Source organism: Podarcis erhardii, assembly GCF_964252035.2.
Source record: "Podarcis erhardii genome assembly, chromosome: 3".
Lineage (NCBI taxonomy): Eukaryota > Metazoa > Chordata > Lepidosauria > Squamata > Lacertidae > Podarcis > Podarcis erhardii.
Genome location: NC_138507.1, coordinates 108,511,594 through 108,534,557, shown reverse-complemented (window position 1 = coordinate 108,534,557; position 22,964 = coordinate 108,511,594). Strand labels below are relative to the sequence as shown.

The 22,964-nt window shown below is 39.0% G+C and overlaps 1 protein-coding gene across 2 annotated transcripts in view; it reads right to left on the bottom strand.

Annotated features, from left to right (window-relative positions):
* ACSS1 (acyl-CoA synthetase short chain family member 1) overlaps positions 1 to 22,964 on the bottom strand; it is a 30,747-nt gene that overhangs the window by 2,248 nt on the left and 5,535 nt on the right. The window contains exons 2-13 of one of the 2 annotated variants that reach the window (XM_081854703.1): positions 21,434 to 21,530; positions 15,304 to 15,503; positions 14,540 to 14,715; positions 12,633 to 12,785; positions 11,271 to 11,418; positions 9,949 to 10,086; positions 8,543 to 8,635; positions 3,175 to 3,287; positions 2,579 to 2,705; positions 1,979 to 2,106; positions 1,305 to 1,368; positions 192 to 310 (exon numbers count right to left, since the gene is read on the bottom strand). In XM_081854703.1, the coding sequence (XP_081710829.1) occupies positions 192 to 310; positions 1,305 to 1,368; positions 1,979 to 2,106; positions 2,579 to 2,705; positions 3,175 to 3,287; positions 8,543 to 8,635; positions 9,949 to 10,086; positions 11,271 to 11,418; positions 12,633 to 12,785; positions 14,540 to 14,715; positions 15,304 to 15,503; positions 21,434 to 21,530 (1,556 nt within the window). Of the gene's footprint in view, positions 1 to 191; positions 311 to 1,304; positions 1,369 to 1,978; positions 2,107 to 2,578; positions 2,706 to 3,174; positions 3,288 to 8,542; positions 8,636 to 9,948; positions 10,087 to 11,270; positions 11,419 to 12,632; positions 12,786 to 14,539; positions 14,716 to 15,303; positions 15,504 to 20,778; positions 20,796 to 21,433; positions 21,531 to 22,964 lie in introns of those variants that run through there. The other variant, XM_081854704.1, reaches the window with a different exon arrangement.

Below are 22,964 nucleotides of genomic sequence, written 5' to 3'. Positions count from 1 at the left end.
AAACAGGTGAGTACTGCTAAGTCCCTTTAACCAAACAAGGGGCAGGTACAAACTGGTCTGAGAGGAGTCTGGGAGATACTTGTTCCTCCTCTAGAAATTGTCCCCAGTGCCATAAGGAAGGTCAGTAGATGCATGTTGACCCCCTGTAGCCTGACACTATTAAAGACAAATTCTGATCCTGAAGAACTTACCAGAACATGATCAGGCACAGCATACTTGGCTATCTTGGAGGCAACTATTTCCCTTAGCTCTTTGGTAACCGTTTCTGGATGTGCTTTCTCATCTTTTAGAACTATGAAAGCAAATGCAGCTGGAAGAAAGGACCACAGTTCATTTACTATACATTAAACTACTCTCCACTCTTCCTTTTCACTACATAAGACAGCACATGTAGAATAGCCCATTGCTGAGTGCAATGAAGTGTGAAAGTCTTGCCTAAAGCAATGGCTGTAAGGATATTCTTTTCTAGTCAAGTTAAGAAATTATGCTAAAATTCCTGTTCTGATCAATGTAGTTTTTCTTCATTGTTTAAAAATGTTTAAAATTCAAGTACCATTCTTAGATACAGTTATGAAAATATTATTGCAGTGCAGACTTACACATGTCTACTTAAAGGGGAGTCATATGAGTTAAATGGGATTTAATCCCAAGTAAGTGTGTATAGCATTGCAGCCTTAAAGACCAAAAGGTTTAATGCCAAATCATGCCACATTTTGAGTAATGAATCCTCAAAATACTAAGGTGTTCAAAGTTCTTATAGAATCATAGAACTAAGGAGTTGGAAGGGACCACAAGGGTTGTCTAGTCCAACCCCCTGCAATGCAGGAATCTTTTGCCCAAAGTGGGCTCAAACCCATGACCCTGAGATTAAGTGTCTCATGTTCTACATTGTGATGGGCAGGTAAGAAATCTTATAAATATATAAATACTGAATTATTCTACATGTGCTTCCTTGTGTACAGAAAGGGAATCAAATATGAGAAATCAAAAGCACTACTCCTTGTGCAAGAATTCTTGGATCAAGGTATCATGAATTTGGTTTATAAGCTGACCCTGTTAAACTTCATATACAAATGTTTTAAGCAAAAGTATTTCAATTCAATGAAATACTATTAATCCGGCAGTATGTTTTAAAATTCTGATTCTGCACTTCTGATCAAACTGGTAACAGGGGCACCTGAAATAGAATCTATTCATTTTTTTCTACTAAACCATACCTTTCCTTACCTGACCTTATAAAAAGCAATCATTAAACATGAAATTAAGTATTTGAATAAAATCTTCAAAACATTTCATTTGCTTACCTTCCCCTTTGATATCATGCGGATAACTAATCACTGCTGTTTCAGGTACTGCAGGATGTTCATCCTTCAGAAAGGCAAATAAAAAAATAAAGTTATGCTTCATACCTTCCTTTTACAAGTTGCATGAATAGATTCATGTATATAAGTATGGATGTCACTTGGGCCTAGTTCTTCAAACTGCCACCAGCAGTTTCTGTAATGGAACGTTTCTCCATGGAAAAAAGAAAAGAGGTTCCTACGCACTCAAATCTGGCAGATCAGTGAGGAAGGTTAGGCTAGAACACCACTTCACAATATATTGTTTTGTATATACAAGTGTATTTTATTATATGTAGTCTGATGTGGTATTCCTGAATTTACCCTCTAATCTATTTGAAAAGACTAGGCCTTGATCTCTCATCAGCCACTGACTCTTCACCAGATGTGTGAACCGTTTCCTTCTTAATAATTGTGTTTATGGTGATATCAGGTGGTAGACTGTCTGTGGTAACTAATCTGTAACCACATAAGCAAGTTATCTCTTAATGCCACAATGAAGATGTCAATGAATATCAATATGTGAGCAAGCCCTAAAATGAAAATCTTGTGGATTAATGTGGTTCCCTGATGGTCAGTTATGTTCCCACTGACTTGACTTAATTAGGGCCAACACTTTTCATTGCCCTAGTAATTACCATAGCATCTTCAATCTCTGCAGTTCCAAGTCTGTGCCCACTGATGTTGAGGACATCATCCATTCGCCCTGTTATCTGGTAATAGCCTTCTTTAGTTCTATAAGCACCATCACCTGTAAAATAATAACCTGTAACAACAAACAAGCAGTGTCAGTTAATGCCTTTGATGGCAACAACTAAAATTCAACATCAGAATGGGCACTGTCCATTAGTCCTTATAGAATAATTTGTATGTGTGTACATGATTCATAACCACTCATTGGTAATTAAAAAAAAATATGGGAGGAAATGACCCATGTCATAGGTGACATTTTAGAAGTATGTACATAAAATAATGTATAAACAACACCAATTAGTAAATATGTTTCAGAACTTTTCATTTTTATCACTGTTGGCTTTACATATATACACACATATGCTTAACTGGCTTGGATAATACAAGCTGCATTATCCAGCTTGTACAGAAATTGCTGGTACAAAATTGATTTTTCTTTCTTTTTTGAAGTGTCACATATGCTATACAGTACTGTCAAAAGAAAAGAGTTAGCAGCTTGTGCAAAAATTATGGTGCGCTACTTGCATCAGTGTTTCCACTCTCACCTGGGTAAGCTTTGAAATAAGCTTCTACAAATCTCTGGTGGTCTCCATAGATGGTCCTTGCTATACCTGGCCAAGGCTGTGCTATGCAGAGAGCTCCAGAGACATCATTGCCTTCTAAAACATTTCCCTGAGAGTCCAAAAAAAAAGGAGCAACTGTCAATATAACAATTAAACAGAGATGTTGCAAAAGCTGAACTATACTGCCTAACTGTATGTTTCATTAACATTTACAATTTAGGACAGCAGCAGCATAAATGCTAGGACCAGCAAGAGAACCACAACCTTCTATCAAAGTCCTCGACTAGAGAGAATTGATACAGTCAGCAATTTCCCTAACAAAAGTAAAGTCCTATCTGGATAGCAGGTCTGACCAGAAAGAAAATAATAAATGATAAGCAATCCTTAAAAACCTATCTAAGTTTCACAATCCTTTGCAGAAAACCATTTATCCAGGATTTTATTCATGCTTGAGATAGGTAGGTAGGTAGGTAGGTAGGTAGATATGAGACAATGATTTGGGAGTTTAGGAACAATACATATACCAAAAAGGCACTATGTCTTTAAATGTTCATTGATCATATTTTAACAAATCTCACCTTTTCATCCATCAGAACTGGAGTAATCCCATAGAAAGGCCGCATTGCTATGGCAGGAATGATCTCAGCTCCTTTTTCTGAAGGCCGAGGAGCGATGCAAATGCCACCAGTTTCTGGAAGAAAAATGGTGGAAAGCAATTGAAATCCATGCATCCTCTGCTCTCCTGTAGGCTACAGTACAATGTAGCCCCAATAAAAACAATAGCAGGTTTATTATTCATTGCAATGGGAAGTGGATTGAACCCTTTAAAAATACATAGAACAACCTTGCAAACAATTCCAATATATAACAAATAATTCCAATCCACACCATCCATGCCTTGCAGGGAGTCTTTTCATCTGAGAGGCAGAATATCTGAAGGTATAAGATTTGACTGCCACCCCAGTCTCAAACTTCTGAAGGCAAACTCACACACATAAATATAAGCATTATTATATAGTGGGGCCTTACTTGCTTCTTTTCAGTTTTCCAAATTTCCAGTTAGTGAAATCCCCATCAATAAAATGATCTGTGTTTATTTTAGTGGGGGGAGGGGGGAACCTCTCCCATTCAGGCAGGCAGGCGGGAAAGAGAACACTGAATCATAGAGTTGGAAGAGACCACAAGGGCCATCGAGAAGGTAAGAAATAGAGCATTTCTAGATGCAACCCATCTGTCAGTGACAGTACAGAGGCTTCTAATCTAGTCTTCTCAGGCTGCCAGGAGAAACAAGCAATAATTTGTAGGGTAGCTCATGTAAAGGCATTACAAAAATGAACCCAAACTTCATTTTGTATTGCAAGTTGGTAGATTCCAACTTGACTAGATTCTGATGATGATGATGATGAGCAAGTATGGGTAAGGGCTCCGGAGAGGTTAACCAAAGCCCATGGATAGGCAATGGATCTATTTATGATATATATATATATATATATATATATATATATATATATATATATATATATATATATTGTGCTTTTCTCCCATGATAAAACTCCAGGCAGCATACATGGGGCTCCCAGGCACTGACCAGAACTTTAGCTTCAACTAAACTGCTGTGCCATGTGTCTTCAGACCATGCTTTGTACAGTGGTACTTCAGGTTACATACGCTTCAGGTTACAGACTCCGCTAACCCAAAAATAGTGCTTCAGCTTAAGAACTCTGCTTCAGGATGAGAACAGAAATCGTGCTCCAGCGGCGTGGCGGCAGCAGGAGGCCCCATTAGCTAAAGTGGTGCTTCAGGTTATGAACAGTTTCAGGTTAAGAACGGACCTCCGGAACGAATTAAGTACTTAACCCGAGGTACCACTGTACATAGATGCCATCTCCCACAGGACCCCATCAATCTGGACTCCCAAGGGTGCGTGACCTACACCCGAAGTCCAGCATTATCAAGAGCCACAGAAATGATTATTCTCCCGGACATAAAATTTTCCTTGGCAAGCTCCTTTTTAACAAACTCAATTTTGTCTCTGTCCCTAGCCTCACAATGGTTAAGAGCAAGGATGGACACCTGCAGATCCAGGTTAAAATTTAGATTTCTAGCCTACATTATATGGACTGCCAAACCATCCCCAATGGAAAAAGATGGATGCTGCTGGGTGGGGGAGACAAGCACATCTTAAAGGAGGGGCAAGTAACTATAGATTCCCATATGTTCTTGGACTACAGTTCCTATCATCCCTGACAACTGGCTATGCTGGTGCCAAGGGGACTCTAGTCACTTCATGAAACCACTCTAAAGCATCTATAGTGGCATCTTTGGGGACAAGTTCTTAACATGTTGCAGTGACTGGAATAGGGAAGCTATCAGTTCCTGTGCAAAAATACTGGGAAGCGGCTTGTTTTATTTCTCTCCCCACCATGAAGCTGCCAAGAAAATTGTACTCAACCCAATTTCATACACTTAGCAAGTAATTTCAACAGCAGTGATAGAAGTGCAAGGATATTATGGAATGTGCTTCCTTGTGCTGTTTTCACAGCACTTCAAATGGTTTGCTTGAAAAGCGGTTTATGAGACTAAAATACTATTATTATATAGGATTAGATTCTCCCACCCATTATGGGCATTCTGCGATTATTTTCAATTCAGGACTGAGCCTCTTAATCATTCTTTCCTCATTTCTCTCAGGATAAATGTTAAATCAGATCAGAGATTTCAACCTTAATCAGATCTTTTATAGCCTAACACTAACAGATACACAAAAAGAAGCAAAAGTAATAAAACCACCGGAATATTAGGCCCTACAAATAAGGAAAGCCATATCCAACAGTTGTATTCAATTCCTTTGATAACTGTGATTTACTGCAAATGAAGAGCTACTGGTAAATGTGTAATTTTTGCTATTCATATCTAGGGATTTTGTCTCCTGATTGCCCTGTGAAGGTTGGAAAAGGAGAGGGTAGGGCTGTCCTAGTTGGCACAAAACAGCAATCCTTCATCTCCCTACCCCACCCCCTATTTATGGAGATCAGGGCTCAAACATGGCTTATATGCTAACAGGGAAATTATTTGGGATGTCTCAAAGGTAATGGATGTTTGCCCTAATTACAAATCATTGCAAAATACATTAAAGCTATTGTTACTATTTATCGTGCATATAGCACTTTTAAGGCATTAGTCCCTTTATCCTGTTTGTCCTCTTAACTGGGGAAACAGAACACTCTACTCCTTTTATAAGAAAGGAAACAGAAATAAACTCACATGTAAAATAATCACAAGCACATCAACACTCAACAGGGAAAGGGTATGAAGTGTATAGTACTGACTTCTAAGACTTAAGTTTCAACTTGAGAATTGTTCCCATATAGTTATCATTATTTTCTCTCAAACTTAAGTGCTGCATTGGTATGCATCGTAAACAACAGTTAATGGTTCTTGCTTCAGTTTTTTTTTTTTAAATTGGATTTGGGTACTAGGTGCTATTGGTTTGTTGAAACAAAACAAATTCCTTCCAGTAGCACCTTAAAGACCAACTAAGTCAGTTCTTGGTATGAGCTTTCGTGTGCATGCACACTTCTTCAGATACATGCACACTTTCGTGTGCATGCACACTTCTTCAGAATTTGTTTTGTTTTGACTATGGCAGACCAACACGGCTACCTATCTGTAACTGGAACTATTGGTTTGTTGGTTATCTTAAAAAGGTGCTTCAATGAAAATTATATCGCAATGCTTCTCAATAACTACATTTTATTGTGTTAATGTAATTATTTTAGAACCGCTCTGGGATCTTGATGGATGAAGGTCAGTTTAGAAATTGGCAGAATAGTAAAACTAGAAACAGAACTGTGCAAGAGACACAGTGAATAGGGAAAAGGTTGAGCACCCCTTACCCAAGCCCATTGCTTCTGCACTAAAAGCAGCAACAATTTTCTGAAGCTAGTGTCAGGCCTAAGGCACATGCATGTATGTGGCATGTGTAGTTAAACCCTAAATTTCACATTCACCTAAAAAACAACAACCCACAGACAATCCACTAAATTCTTAGCCGCCTATCTGAAAAGGGAGATAATAATTCCTACTTTACAGGCTATTAAGATTAATAATACAATGTACACAAAATGCTTTGAATACTTGAAATTTGCTAGATTCATTAACCACAGTAGTATCTGAATATTCAAGCTGCATTTAGCACCACGCCATATTCCATGCATCCTTTTGGCATCGTGACAAACTTTTGTTTAGAATACTATATAACCTCAAAAGTCTTGTCAAAGCACCTTACAAAAAACTCTCAGAATAAAAATCAAATCCAAATTTGGTGTCAGAAATGCCTCTATGGTGAAAGGATTATGACCGTTTTTGCCCACATCCTTGGTGTCAATTTTTGGCTTCTGTCTGCTAGACTGCAGAGCCTGTTCGGGGCTTCTGAGGCAAGGGAGTGGAGCTGAGCAACTGGATCTTGCTCAGCCCACAATGCAGGCAAGTCTGCATTGTTTAATGTTCTGGAGTTTGCTGTTCCATGCTTAGATATTTCTGTGCTAACCTTGAATTAAATGCTGGTATTATGAGGCTTGGGACTAGATTACCTGAAGGGCAACTTGTTCCCACACAAGCCTGTTCAACTGCTAAACTCTTACTACCTGAGGCTCAGGGACACTTGTGCAGGTTCCCCTGCCTTCATAGGTGAAGTAGATGGTTACCCAGAAAGGGCTATAGCTCTGGAATGTTGCCCCAGGGAAGCTCCCCTAGAACTGGCTGCTGTCTTTCTAGCATCAAATGATTTTTAGTTTTATTTTACCAGACTTTTCAGATTCAATTTTGTGTAAGTCTCCAAAATAAATGGGGAAGAAACACAGTTAATCACCGGAGCACATGCTTTGCATACTGAAAATTATTGGCCTCTCCAGTTAAACATAGCAGGTGATTAGAAAGACTTCTGCCCAAGACTCTTGGCAGACACTCTCAGACACAATAGAAAATACTGGGTGAGATGGACAAACAATCTGACCTCCTATAAGGCAAGCTACCTCTGGTTTGAGGGCTAAAGGTTCATTGAACACTGGATCTGAAAATCCAGATCAACGGTGTAGAGCTTGATCAAACTTTGCAAATATATTAACACAAGATGTGCACAATGAGCTCCCTGTTACACACACACACACACACACACACACACACACACACTCATAATCTCCCTCTCACTTATCCACTCATCCAAATGCTTTCAAATGGATTCGTAAAGCCTGATTTGTTAATCTTTATGCCTGTTCAAGTTGATTATCTTGTGGCATACTGCTGCTTCAGAGAGCTATGTTCCAGAGCGGATAAACAGCAATTAATGAGCTATTTTTAAATTGATTGTGAGATGTGCAATTGAGCTAACACGATGGCAAATCAACTCACATTCTATATCCTCATAAACACTCCATGTGAATTATTCTTACCACTACCATTTATATCCAAAGGATATATCCAAAGGAAATAATAAATCCTCTCACAGGAATGTGTGCATTTGTTTTTGCATTGGGTATAAAGCTTTTGAGAGATTAAGGTTTCTGCTTCTGAGCATCAGCAATAATGGAAAAAATCATTCTATTTTCAAATAAATATTTAAACTAGATAGACTAATTTCAGGGGTGTTGCCACGAAACAGCTCAGGGGATCCGAACCCTAGGCTATATAATTTAGAGATATTCCCTTAGTATTAAGAAGTCAGTAGTTTGAAGACTTGCACCAAGGTCAGATGCCCCAGGCAGTTCCAAAGGCCTAGAGGTTGTTGCACAAGCCATTTCTTGTTCCTCTAGCCTGGTAAGATGGCTTTAAACAGGATGCTAGCAGCTACCCAATAAACACACAATGTTTATTGTGCACAATGCTCTGTGTGTACGTGTGTGAAGGGGGAGGGGTAGAAAGATTTTTAAAACTGTCATTTATCTTTACCTGTTTGCCACCAAGTGTCCACAAGAGAACAGCGTCCCTCTCCTACCACATTGTAGAACCACTGCCAAGCTTCATGGTTTATGGGTTCTCCCACTAAAATCCAAAATAGTAAAAGGAAGAATTGCGAGTTCTGCCAAAAGTATTTTATATTTGGTAACTGATCAACAATCATATTAAGAATGACTGAAGGAATGGGATATGTTTAGCAAAAAGAAGAACTGGTAGAGAAACATACTAAAAATGTTCAGAATTGATTGTCCTTTCTACTAAAAATAGGACATAAAGCTACAGGATGAAATTAAAAAGAAGATGCATTTTTGTAAACCTTTAAGTTACAAACGCGAATTAAAAATCAGAAAACTTTGGAAGTTTTGAAAATGAAATGTGTGTATTTGCATCTACTGCAGATACTATAAAGAGTAAGGAGGCTGGGTGTCATGAACCAAATTTCCCAGGTTGTTTATCCACAGCCACAAGCACTTGGGTGCACAAGACCAAGAACGACAACAATTAAAAATGTTCTTCAGATATTTGCAAAAGAGGCAGTTCACATCATCTTGTCAGTTAGATTACTACTGTTGAGGTATGAGAGTGGCCAGCCTGTGCAAATACAGCAGCCTATGAATTTGTGCTTTGTCTGATTAATAAAGTATAATTTATTGGCTGGTACACTCAGTGCTCAAATTGGATCCTCTACAGCACTCTTGCCATACCATTTCAAAGTTAGTCCACTCACAGCTCCAATGCGAGTGTGACACAGGACTAAACTGGCTATGTAAGTAGTCTTCTTCCTTATCATCTCCAGGATCCATCTTTAATCCCAAATGTTGAGATGGGTCCCAACTTCAATCATCGATTGCATATTTCTACTTTTTCTCTAAGCCGCAAAGAGGGACAGCAAAGCCTCCTGCAATTTTAATAGTTGCAGAGATTCAAGGATGTTTCAGCTTGTCATGCCAGAGTGAGAAAAGCTTTACCTACTGAAAGCATCTCTAACCACTCAATTATTGGACTCTTGGGTGCTAGAAGTACTTTTGGCAGGTAAATTAGAAATAATTAGTGGGGCACAAGTCCTTGTGTTCCTTTTCCATCTGGTTATTATTTATCTCTCCCCTTTTTTTAGAAGATAAAGCTTCCACTGGTGCAATCCAGCTAAGGTCAGAGTGTGATCCACATATGGATCCTGACCTCCCAGTTGAAGAGTAATATGACTTTTTCCACTGTCAACAAAATTTGCACTGTACTCTTCATACTCTCAGATATTTCTAAGATTTAACTCATAAATCTCTGACAAAATAAAAAGCTTCTCTCTCTCAAAATTATTACAGGACTGGAAAAATCTGCTTCCATAGAAATCAGCAGTACTGACTTCAAACGGAACAAAGCCTTAAATTGTGCATTCTCACCTGATCCAAGTGTAGTTAGGGAAGATCTGTCATACTTCTTCACAAATTCATCTCCATACTTCAGCAGCAATCGCAATGCAGTGGGAGCACAATAAAATTGATTAATTTTTAACCTTTGAACAGTTTCCCAGTAACGACCTGCAAAATTCCAAATGGTCATCTTAATTTTTTCTGTGAACTCCATAAGCACTACATGCTCAGAATAATTCGAGTACAATGAGAATACATACAATGTAATACGGGCACAAAGTACCTGCTTTTTAAAGACTTTAAAAATATTTTTATAGATTCTCTGCCTGTCACACTAGCCCATCATTGTGCTTTGTGTTGTTGAGCTGATACCACTATTAGTATACCCCAACCAAAACACTTTGTACAGGCTTATATTTAAGGCTGGAGCAGTAAGTCCACTGATCCATACTAAAATCAACACCTACCTTTTAAATCGAGCCAAAACAGGTCATTTGAAATACCATTTGTACTCCTTAAACACATAGCAAGATGGTGACTTGCAGGTGAATGTGGACAATCTCTTCTTAACAATTAAGACCAAACCTTATCATACATCCATTGGTCTGCAGTCCTTATGGTACAGATTCACCAAATATATGTGGTGGAGGGTTGGCAGCTGCTACATCAGCTCTGAAAATTCTCATTTCTAATATCTTAATACAAGTACATAAAAAAGGGTCCAAACAAACTTTCAGCTCACCCACAAAAGTCTCACACCAAGAAGAATGCCTGGAAACGGCAGGCATCACCCTAGTCTCTCACTCTAGACCTGCTTTTTATGGCCAGGCCCAAGGTGGAAGGTGCTTCCACAAGCTGCCACAGCTGTGTCCCATTCAGCTGCATTCTCCACACCCAGTTCCAGGTACAGCAGGTTTGTACCTGTTCTATGTTGCTATGATGCTCAGTTTCAGATTATGTGTGAACCAACACTCCTGGTTTCTTTCTTTCAAATCACTAACAGCAAGACAACTCCACCTGTGGTTTGTTTGGAGAGAAACCAACCACAAGTGCCAATTCACACGTAATGCTAAACCATACTTTATGGTATGTTTCTCCCAGAGGCATGCAGGGTGGAGCAAAGTGGGGACAACTGAGCAGCATGCACTAGTGCATTGTTCATGCATGGTAATCTGTGGCTTACCATCATGTGCATACCAAGCAGTGTCTACACTGTAGCTCTCTGGGGATTATAGACAGGAATCTTTTCCCAGCCCTATTCGGAGATGCCAGAGTTTGAAACTGGGAGCTGTTACATGAACAGCCCTTCTCTATGCCCAGGAGTTAAACTTTTAAGGTTTTACTTAAGGCACCTGGATTTGGATAGACTGGAGTGCTTTCAAACAGAACTGTGGTGCTTCCATTGCAGAGTGGTCCATACACAACATAGCTGTGTCCCGTGATCCAACCAATATCAGCCATACAACCAAAAATGTCATCTTGCTTGTAGTCAAACACATGCTACAAAGATGAGCAGTAAAGCAGGTTAGAGTTTACATGTTAATTAATTAATTAATCTCTCCATCATTCTTCAGCAGAATGGTACACCTCATGTGGTGAAACAGGTGTACAGCCACAGATTTCAGGCACTTTGCTCTTCACATTCATGGTTTCATGTGATGGCCGAGGGCAGATCCACACCATACATTTAAGCACATGCCTCCCCACAAGGAATCATGGTAACTGCATTTTGTTAAGGGTGCTGGGAACTGTAGCTCTGCGAGAGGAGAGCTACAGTTCCCAGAATTATTTGGGGAAATGTGATTTATTTTGCTCCATCAAACCATTATCAGCAAGCCAAGAATAAACATTGCTGGGAGTGAAACAAACCATGATTCCCAATTCATATGTAAGCCAGAGATCATGGGATAATTTGTCCCAGTGTGATAAGGGAGGAGCAAAATGACCAAGGTAAGCACATTCATAGCAAAAAAAAAGGAGGGCACTGACTACTAACTAGGAAGTTGCTTTTAGGGAAACTCTAAGCCAGGCATCAGCAAACTTCAGCCCTCCAGATGTTTGGAACTACAATTCCCATCATCCCTGACCACTGGTCCTGTTAGCTAGAGATGGTAGTCCCAAACATCTGGAGGGCCGGAGTTTGCCTATGCTTGCTTTAAGCACTGTTCTTAAGCCCTTTTCAGCAGAACATGAATACCTCTCCATTCACCCAGGCTTTTTAACTGATGTAGTCTGCGCCTCTCAATTTTAACGGTTTGGAATGCAATGAGTTTTGATTTCTTTTGTGTTTATGTAGCTTTTCATTTTGTATGTTCTTTTGTTTATTGCCTGTTTTCACTCATTTATGGTTAAGCCACCCAAAGAAATCTATTTTATGTAGCAGAATACAAATGCTGTAAATAAGTGAATGAAATATCTGGTAAGTGACATCGCCCAATAGAATGTATAACCAGAATTGTGGAGGGAAGAAAATACTTTTCAATACTGAAGCTGAATAAATTATTTAGACATTTTAGGGCTAAAGTGTCAGCTTTTGGTGTGCATATAATTTAAGTCTAGCAGAAGGAATCACAGACATTTTTACCAGGCACCATTTCCAAAAATCATCTCCCCACCCCCAAAGAAATTTATTTTTACTATCTGTTCTCCACAATTACTACTGATATAGTAAAACAACAAGTGTTATTTTCCAAGGGATATGATTTCTGATGTACCTTGTGCGTTAAGGCAGCATAAAGGAGATAGCCAGCTTGGGTGTGAACAATCCCTTTAGGTTTTCCTGTGCTCCCTGAGGTATAAAGCATAAAGAGCATATCTTCACTGTCCATTATTTCAGGGGAACAAACTGGCACCTCCTTAGCCATCTCCTAAATAAAGAAAAGAAAGAGGAAGTATAAGAAATATTATTATTATTATTATTATTATTATTATTATTATTATTATCATCATCATCATCATCATCATTATTAGCAGCAGCAGCAGCACCCCCCACCCATCTGGCTAGGTGGCTTACAGCACATATTAAAACAAAAACATCCCAAAAAAGGACCATTTCATAAAAACTGAAGCAATGTTCTGGATTCATAGAGTTGTGGTTTTGTTTATTTAAATGTTTTCATGTTTCTATGCAGAAACAGTAGCCCAAAGTCTATTGTGCTGCACTTGCTGATGGCTGCCATCTCCAGTAAACTCCAGGCACACCTGAGGTATGGATACGGTATTGTCCAGAGGCTGTGTACCAGCTAATTAGCTATTGGGTAACTCAGTCAGGAGCCACAAGTCCACTGCACTGTTCTTCACTGGGAGCTATTGCAACCGTTAGACCATGCATTCTCTTTTGTTTCAGTTATCTTGAAAGAAGCAAGAACTTGGGGGAACAGTGGAAGTTCTTTATTGCTGTTCTGAGGGCAGTTTTGACCTGAACGAGAGTGAATCAACTGAAGTTTAATCCAGACAAGACAAGTACTGCTAAATGGAAGATATGCTGATCTGGATCTATGTGCGCAACCTGTACTGATGGGGTTGCATGTCTCCTGAAATGGTAAGTTTGCTGGTTGAGAGTTCTCTTAGATGCTCAGGTGCAGGCACTGACCAGGAACGCCTTACCATCTTCATTTGGTAAGTCAGCAGTGTCCTTACCAGGTGAAATCAGACCTGACCTCTGTTATACATACCTTTGTCACTGCCTGGTTGGAGACCTACAATGTGCTCTACACAGGGCTGTCCATGAAGACAGTTCAGAAACAGTTGGTTCAAAACGTAGCCACTAGGTCTTTTGCTAAGACCAGGAGATTTATACATATTACTCAATCCTTGATCAACTTTCCTCATTTGAAATCCGTTCAGACTCAATTGTGGTTGCTGCCATTGGTCTTTGAAACATCTTGGGACAATGATTATCTACAGAACCACATCCTCCTGGATGAACCTGCTCAAGAATAGAGTTTCATTTTGGAGAGGTTCCTCCATGCTCCCACTTGCCATCTGAGGTGCAGAGGTGGCACAAAGTGAGCACCTTTTCAGTTGTGGTCCCCCCACTCAAGGGAGTAGATACTCCATCATTCCCCACCTTTTGATGACTGTTTTATTCCAACATGTTTTTAATTAATACACCTCCTCTTTCATAATATTTTACATTGCTACTATTTATTTATTATTTATTTTGCTTGCAATTTTTCATGATCCAAGATTGAACACAGACTCACCTAAGTCTTCCCGCTACACAGTTTTAAAAATCATTTCGGGAGAATATGAACACCTTGTCTTAAAAGTAATTCTGAAGTAAAAGATTTCTTAATCCAAAAATGTGTCTAATTTTCAAAAACAAACAAACAGCTTCAGAAAATAAAGGGGATCGGGGGGGCGGGGGGAGATGGGTTCCCCCCCAAATTTCCCCAGTTTTTCTGGACTCTCATCTCTAGATATGAAGCTGCAATCCAAGGATGCACTAACTTAACAATTCCAACTTTCAGTCTGGCCTTTGATTCATTATAAAACTAGGCTCATCAACAGTAATTTCTTCTAGACAAAACACCAGCATATAACCTGCTGTGATAAAATATTATTGCACCCTATAGAAATACCTGATTTAAAAGAAGTACCATGAACATCATGAACATACTTCTTCAAGGAGAATATCACGACTGCCCATGTGGATTTTGTTGGTAGTTCTCTGAGTCACAAAGACACACTTGACACTTGGACAATTCTTTACAGCTTCATCCACAGTCTTCTTCAGTTCTATGACTCGTCCGCCCCTGACTCCCTGGTTAGAGGTGATGACTGCTTTGCATTCAGCTAACAAGAAAAATCATTTGTGGACTTAGCAGTTTGTTTTCCTCCATTATTGTTCTGAGTAATATTGTAACCAAGACATTATATACTGTATAGTATAGCAGAACAGTAGCTCATACACAGTATCCAGAGGGGGTAGCTGTGTTTTCTGTTGCAGCAGAAACAAAGGTATTGTAACAAAACTAGAAACAGACTCTTGTCCACAAAAGATTACACCCCCTGATAAAATTGTTAGTTTGTAAGAAGCTTCAAGACTCTATAGTTAAGCAGAGGCTTAACTCTTATCATAGTGTTGTGATGCTTAGCCCGCAGATAACAAATCTCTGCATCTGATATCATATAACTGGCTGGTGGGTGTAATGAGGCCCATTGACCAATGATCCTCACAACATACTACAAAGGGCTCTAATGTACACACATTTTGTGCATACAGAGGCTAACACATTCTTTTCAGTGATGGAGAATATTAGTCATGTATAATGGGAATGCCTGTTGTGTGTGAAGAGAACTGCCCTGCAATATGAGAAAAAAGTCATACTGTACTATGAATGTTTATCAGCTACCCCTTCCCAGTATCTGAAAACTACTCACAGTCATTGATCCTCCCTGCCAATGAATCTGCACTGAATCCAGCAAAGACAACGGTATGAACAGCACCAATTCTGGCACAAGCCAACATGGCAGCCACTGCCATTGGGGACACAGGCATATAAATAGCAACTCGGTCCCCTTTTTTTATTCCATTTTTCTTTAATGTATTAGCAAGGCGGCAAGTCATATCCAGAAGCTCCCTGCAACACAGGAAAGAACAACCATGTCATTTCTGTATGCTCCAGTTTGTTAAATACGTATTTCTATAGCATAAGGCTTGTATAAAGCAATGCCAATCCTAGTAATTTGAGTTTTTAAGAAAATTTTGAATTGTAAGATATCCCAGGAAAAGCCCCTGTGCCGATTAGAGTAATTTACATTGGGGGGAAATCCATTTCCACCAGATTTTTTTTTATGTCCTAGTCGATGATCCAGTTTAGTATTTTTACTTTACTTCTATATCGTAAATAAAGTTAAAAATTTGAAACTGCAAAAAGTTATTAAAATAAAAATAAAATTTTGAAACTGCCATGTTTGCCTAATATGCAATTGGTACCCACTCATTGTTAGTAGTGAACTTATGAAATGGGGGGAAATGTTTTGGAAATTATTCACTGGCCAGTCTAAAGATCTATAACAGATAATTATTATTCCACCAAAGTCCCCATCTATGCAGGATTTAGTTATTTACTATGTATTAATTACCTGCCATTAAGACAGAATGAGGTATGTCATATAATGAAATATATGCACTGTTTTAACAGCTGAGAGCAACCATTTTAATACATGATCTAAAGTTCAGAGAAGTTGTTATCTGAATTATACCAAAAAATGGTATAACAATCCTTAGCTTTGTCTCTTGCTGGTCTTTTGGATAACAACATTTGCTGAACCATAGAAATAAATGGTGCTTTTGAAATATTGACATGAGGAATACTTGGCCTTCATCAACATTCTTGGCATTCGAGAGACACTTACAGTGTTCAAATATAAAAAAGAATGCTTTGTAAGAAGCATGCCTCCTTGCTCAGCCTTAAAAACTGTAATTTGTTTCATATGCATTTGATTGTGTAATTACTTCTTACGCAACTAATGGCCCAACCCGAAATCAACAAATCTATGAATAAGGCTATTTTTTAAAAAGTTGTTTTTACTCTTAGAATAGAGTCTAAAAATAATTAAATGGAGACTGATATAAAGTTCGTATCTCTTCCAAAGCTACCTACAAGTTTTATGGCTAAACAAAAATGAGAAACTCGGATGTCTGCCAAACCATAGCTGTCTTAGTAGACAACCATTCCATCTCACACTATCCAAATAATTCAGATATGTTTCAAGAATATGGTATCAAAGTCCTGGACAGGATCAGAACATTTCAGAAGGGACTATAAGGACAGAACTACACATTGTGAAGTAAATTCAAGATTTCCAAGCTGAGGTTTGTCTCCTATTACTAACAAAGGGACCAGAAGACATTTACAAGTGAGAATTGACAGGTGGAGTTTAATCCTGCTCATATCCATGGATGAGTCTGGTGAAGGCTGGTCCACTAGGTCAAATGGGACACTGCTCCACCAACCTCAGCCGGCTCCACCTACCTGCTTTCAGTCTTGAGGGTGGCACTGGTTGTCAGTGCCTCCTCTCAGTCTCAGCATTGCCCTCGTGCAGCTCTCTGCCTTCTGCCCTACCAGTCCCTGTAGGCATGAGCCACCGCTGGATTATCCCCTGCAAACGCCCTTGGCTATTTTTCCTCCCAGTAGTGCTCTGTAACCAGATGAAGCACAGCAGGAAGAAACAGCCAGGAGAAATTTGCAGAACGATAAGAGCTGCAATCCAGCAACATCTGGAGGGCCACAAACTCCTCCCTCCCTGTATTGTGCTCAGAAAGAAAGCCAACCAGCAACAAAAGCTAGAACTGTTTCCATTCCTATTAATGTAAATATATATAGTTGTATAATATTTTCCATTCCTCCACTCAAGAAGTAGGCTGCAACGCTATCCAGGCATTCGCAATTCGACACCTCTAAAAAAAGGACACAGCCTCTTGTGCTGACAGTTCCTATACAGTTATCAATATGCCAATGCTTCCATGCATTCTCCTGAGATAATGCAAATATTTTCATGGAAATGTATTACATTTATCTATCCACTGGTAGCTGTCAATGGATCAGTTTTATGACTGTGTATTTTGCAAATAGGAGTCAAGATGGCACTGTGTATTTTGCAAATATGCATCAAGATCATGCTGCAAAAATCCGGAGCAAAACCTTAACTGATGATCACCAGTTCATTGTCACCGTATTATATATTTTCCGAATACATGTAGCTACAAGTCATAAAATAATTTTATTATTTATTATTTTTTATTTATTATTATTTTATTATTATTTTATTGTATTATTATTTATTTTTATTTATTTATTAATTTTTTATTTATTAATTTTATTATTATTATTACTACTACTACCACTACTAAAGTATTATTATTATTATTACCCCACCCATCTGGGTGGCTTACAACACATATGATACCACAAAAAACACCAATCATTAAAAACTTCCCTATAGAGGGCTGCCTTCAGATGTCTTCTAAAGGTTGTGTAGTTGTTTATCTCTTTGACATCTGATGGGAGGGCGTTCTACAGGGAGGGAAGCAAAGTGCCAAAACTTTTGAACAAGTAGCAAACAGCTTTTGACCTGCTTAAAAAAAAAAGAACTAGGGATATGAGAAACTCCCAATGAAAATATTTGCTCCCAAGTTAAGGCCCAAGTTGAAAATGGCCTATCCTCCCAACACCATCTCAGTGTTTCCCAGACACTCCAAGTAGGAGGTACACATTATTTACTTTCAGATATGGAAGTATGTATGCCACGAGTGCTCATGCCCAGCTTAGGTTGTTTCACCAGCTATGGTTCCTTCCTGGACTGGGATAGCCTGGCCTCAGTTGTCCTCTTGCTTAGACTACTGTAATGTGCTCTACATGGGGCTGCCCTTGAAGACAGTCCAGAGGCTACAGCTAGTGAAGAATGCAACTGTTGCATTGATAAGGGGTAGCTTGAAGGGACCATGTGATAGTGGTGCTGCAATATAAAACCTTTAATGGCTTGGGTTCCAAGGACCCCAAAAAGCGCCTTCTCCAGCTCAGACCCTATCATCAGAAGGTGAGGCCTTGCTGATAGTGCCACTGCTGGGAGCTGCCCAGTTAGTTCGGCTGACTCATGACGGGGCCCTTTCAGTGGTACTTTGCCTGTTGTGGAAAGCCCTCCCTAGCGAGGGGCACCTGTCTCTATCATTATTAATTTGCAGGAGAAATTTGAAAACATTCCTGTTTACCCAAGCATTTGGTGGCTGAAGAATACTGCTCCTGGCAACCTCAAGATCATTAACTGTCACTGTAACTGCTTTTAGATGTTTTCAATTGTAGCTGCCTTTAGAATGTTGACTGTTATAGAATGCTTTTTTCCTTTGTTTTTAAACTGTGTATCTGTTTGCCAGTCTGGTCTGCTTTGGGAGGAAGGGCAGGATGTAAATTTAATAATTAATAAATAATATGTGGATATAACACAGACTATAATAATAATCCCTGCTAAAATGTCCACACTATTTACTGATAAAGTACAGTACTCATGCCTCTTGTCAACACACATATTTTTATTTCACTGGTCAACTGCTTTCTGTGCGATACCTACATCTACTGAAAGCAACAGCTGGGCATGGACAAAACTCCTTAGAGCAGTCAATGCATTTTTATAGCAGCTTGGTTAATTAGCTGATAAGTCTACCAACAGCTTGCTATTATTAACAGATATCAGAACAGCTTGAAAGGAAACACTGTGTTTGCAGGCCTTGTCCCTACTGAGACGACCAAAGACCAGAGTATGGTCAGAGCTCAGTTTCTTCAAACTCTCTTACTTGAAGGCAAACCTAACAAAATACCTAAAGGAACATACTGGCGTTTAAAATAGCCAATGAGCCTTATGCACAATTTGGGGGAGGGGAACCATGTCAGGATCAAGAATGCAACACATGGGGCTATCCGTTCCTCTTCCAGCCCCATGCTGTGGTATCAGTGAAAACAACCCCCTACAAAACTGCCATTTGCCATGGGACATAAATTGCTACTGGCACCAATAACAATATAGCTCCCACAGCAAATAGCAACTTTGTCCTCTGTGGGGCAATTTTCATCAGAATCACAGTGCAAAAGGAAGGGCCCCGCATTTTATTTACGCTACTTAGAGGTTTATTACAATTAAATAATATAGAAATTATGTTAAATAAATAAATGCACCATGTCCAAATTGCCCCTGAAATTGCTATTTAAAAAGCAACATATACATTAAATGTGATCAGACATTGAATGCAATGAATGGTTTGGCTGAGAGTTCCAATGTATTTAATTTCATAAATAAAACTAAATATGCTATTCATACGAATCTCAGACTAGAGTGGATATGACTCCATCATATTGAATATGAAACTAAATATTTGAATATATTGTTAGGAGTTTGTGGGTGCCTTGATTCCCCTAAATTTATTGGTGTCAGATCCTCCCCTAAATTCCTGGGTCTAGTGGGTATTGGAGTTTAATCAAGGCTTGGAGTATTAAAATGGGCTGCCAGATGCTGGATTTAAGCCAAACAGGCCAAATCAGTTTCCCATACAGGCAATCACCTGGGAGAAGAGCCAGTCTGGAAAACAAAGAGCAAGGTGATGAGCCATTAAGAAGACAAGGTCTGTGCCAGCCAGTCTCCCTTTCCTACCTCCTTTTTTCAACTATCCCTTACACACAGACAACCTGCCCCCTTACCGTTTTTATGCCTCATTCTCCCCCCTTGTTCTGCAGTCCCCTTTGTGTGCACATCCCATGATGGTATATGTTGCTGTAGCTTTAAATTGAGTAGAATCTTAAGAGCAAGCCAGTCAGTTAGCTTGTTCAGTTAGAGAAGGTTACGATCAGCTTATGGATGTTGTGTGCATGTGGATACTTGCTTGGTAATAACATATATTTTCTAAATTATTACTTTGCATCTGGAACATCATGTTGAAGATAGCACATGGTACCAGGAGTGAAATACACTGTGTTAAGGTACAATCTCTGCTGTTGTTTAAAATCACCATTTTCCTCCCATTCCCAATTTACCCATGCCATTCTTTAGAACCACTCATTTCCTTTCACTATCCCCCCTTCTTGCTGTCCTGAAACTTCTCCCTCTTCCATTCCCTTGCTGTCTCATGTGAGACAAATAAAGAATGCACAGCTCTGAAATAATTCATAACACTTCGCTCATACTTCTGCCATTGTTCCAAGCCACCACTCTCCCTTGTCAGTGTTACCCACATGCCAAGGCCATCGCTGTTGTGCAACCAGCTTTCACTTTTGCTCCTCTACACTAACTAGGCTTCCTGGCAATCCAGGATTGTGATGAGGCACTACAAATCCTCCAGGGTGGGCTGCACAGAGATATTCTTACATTTTTCTTAGACGCAGCCCATGTTCATTTGCAGAAAGACCTCACATCCATGTGGACTGGTTCCTTTTTCTTACAGTTTGCGATCAAGCTGAAGCTAGTGTATTTCCTCTTCTGACATAGCTAGCTTCTTACTGTACATGTGTTGAAATAGCATCGTCAGGCAAATTTTTGTTACATTTTTATGTGTAACTATGTTTAGATGTAACTGTACTCTTGTAATTTTTTGTAATAGATTAATTTGTCCGTTGTTGTTTTTTTTGTAGACATATTTTTTAATATTTTAAGGGGTTCAGAAATTATTTAATCATAATGAAATTCTGTCTTATTAAATACCTGTTAATGACAACTGAGCAGTTATGAATATTCTTTAGGCTACATTGCCACATGGTTTCCAGTAGCCTCTTTCTGACAGGCTGCTCAGCTACCGCCAAATGTCCCATCAATCTACTGCTGGGTTCTAACCCACTATTTGGGAACCACTCTGCTAAAAGAAACACTGGTTGTCTTTGCCATCTTGTTCACCACTACTCCTGGACTGATTCCTCTTCTTTAGGCTGGCCATCATTAAAGAATGGAAAAGATTTTGTACAAAAGCTCTTGAAGTAGGCAGTAAGCATGCCCCAACTGCAGTATAAGACACATTCTGAAGTCATACCTGTAGGTGACTTTCTCTTCAGTGCCAGGCTCATCTTTTTCCCAGATCAAAGCCACTCTCTCTGGAGAGTGTTGTGCATACCGGTCCAAGCAGTTAACTGCAGAGAAACAAATTATTAAAAAGCAACATTTACAGTAGATTCTAAAGTGTCAGATTTGATAATCAACTTGTGCTATTAATATTTTTTTAAAGATAATGAACAAATATAATTTATTTAAAGAGCCTCTGACATGCAAATCTACAATAATGTCCCAATGAAATAGTCAAGAGCATCAAAGTACAGTATTCAGATGATTTTAGTATTTCAGAATCATTAAAATGAAATTCCACTGTACATCAGTTTAGTTTATAAACATATACTACAAGCATCTACAAGAATCTACAAGCATCTACAAGAATGCTGAGACAGTAAATGTAAGGATGTCAATAGATACAGTTGCCATATACAGTTGTTGAAACTTTAACAGTAGGATTCTGTTTATAACACAAGATGGCCACAACTGACTAACTCCCTTCATGGGTTGTTGATGTTCTTTGTAGTTTAGACCACCTACAGTCTAAAACCAGGCAAACAAGAGCTATGTGACTGGTATGTAAGCCAGTAATGTATGCATAATATTTATCTATCTATTTATATTTATTGAAAAATATAGCTTCTAGCTAAGGCCTGCATAGGAAAGGCAGAGCAACAGGACATTGGAAAGGCAAGAGACTGAAAGTCATTTGGTTAATGTAGCACTCCCTCCCCGCCCCCCACTCTCTCTGCTAAATATTACAATTATGTGGAGGGATTGGAATGTGTATAACGTACTGAAAGGAGTCCTGCCTCCTAAGCACAGGATGACTGATACACACAATTCTCCCTCAGCTTTGAGTTTAGCAGGCCCTCTTTCCAGCACTTAAAGGCTAGGAAATTCAGCCTTTTGAAATCAAAGTTGAAGTTTGGCTATCAAATTTTGCAGTAGACAGCTGTTGTGTAATTATGTTTCACCCTTCTAAAAATGCATTGTAATTATAAGCTCATGTTTTGGAAACCTAATACTGTAGTGTTGTGCTCTTCAGCCAATCCCTTCAATGCCCTTGTTGGTGTCCTTTTCTTTTAATTTGACCCTAAGGGAGTCCTCTATTTACAAATATTGTAATCAACAATCAAGGACAGTTATTCACTGTACAAAGCTTAGAGAAACTTTACTGGGAAAATTATGCAGTAAAATACTTAATTCCACTGTATGTTCCCCCCCCCCCATGCCCGAGACCAAATATAACATCCTTGAAAATTAAGGCTTCTTCAATAAACAAAAGCAGCACTAGAGTCCTTTAATTATTCCAGCCACGTTCAAGTACCTTTTCAACTCTTATGTGTATGGCAATGGTAGCTTAACTAGGTCATTTAACTCTTCTCTTCCTTAATATTTAACATTTAAATGGTTTTCATGACCTTGATTATTTCTATACACTGGTGACTTGATTGCTTTTTAGCTAAATTCTACTTATTTTTAAATATTTTTATATTCCACCTTATAATCATTTT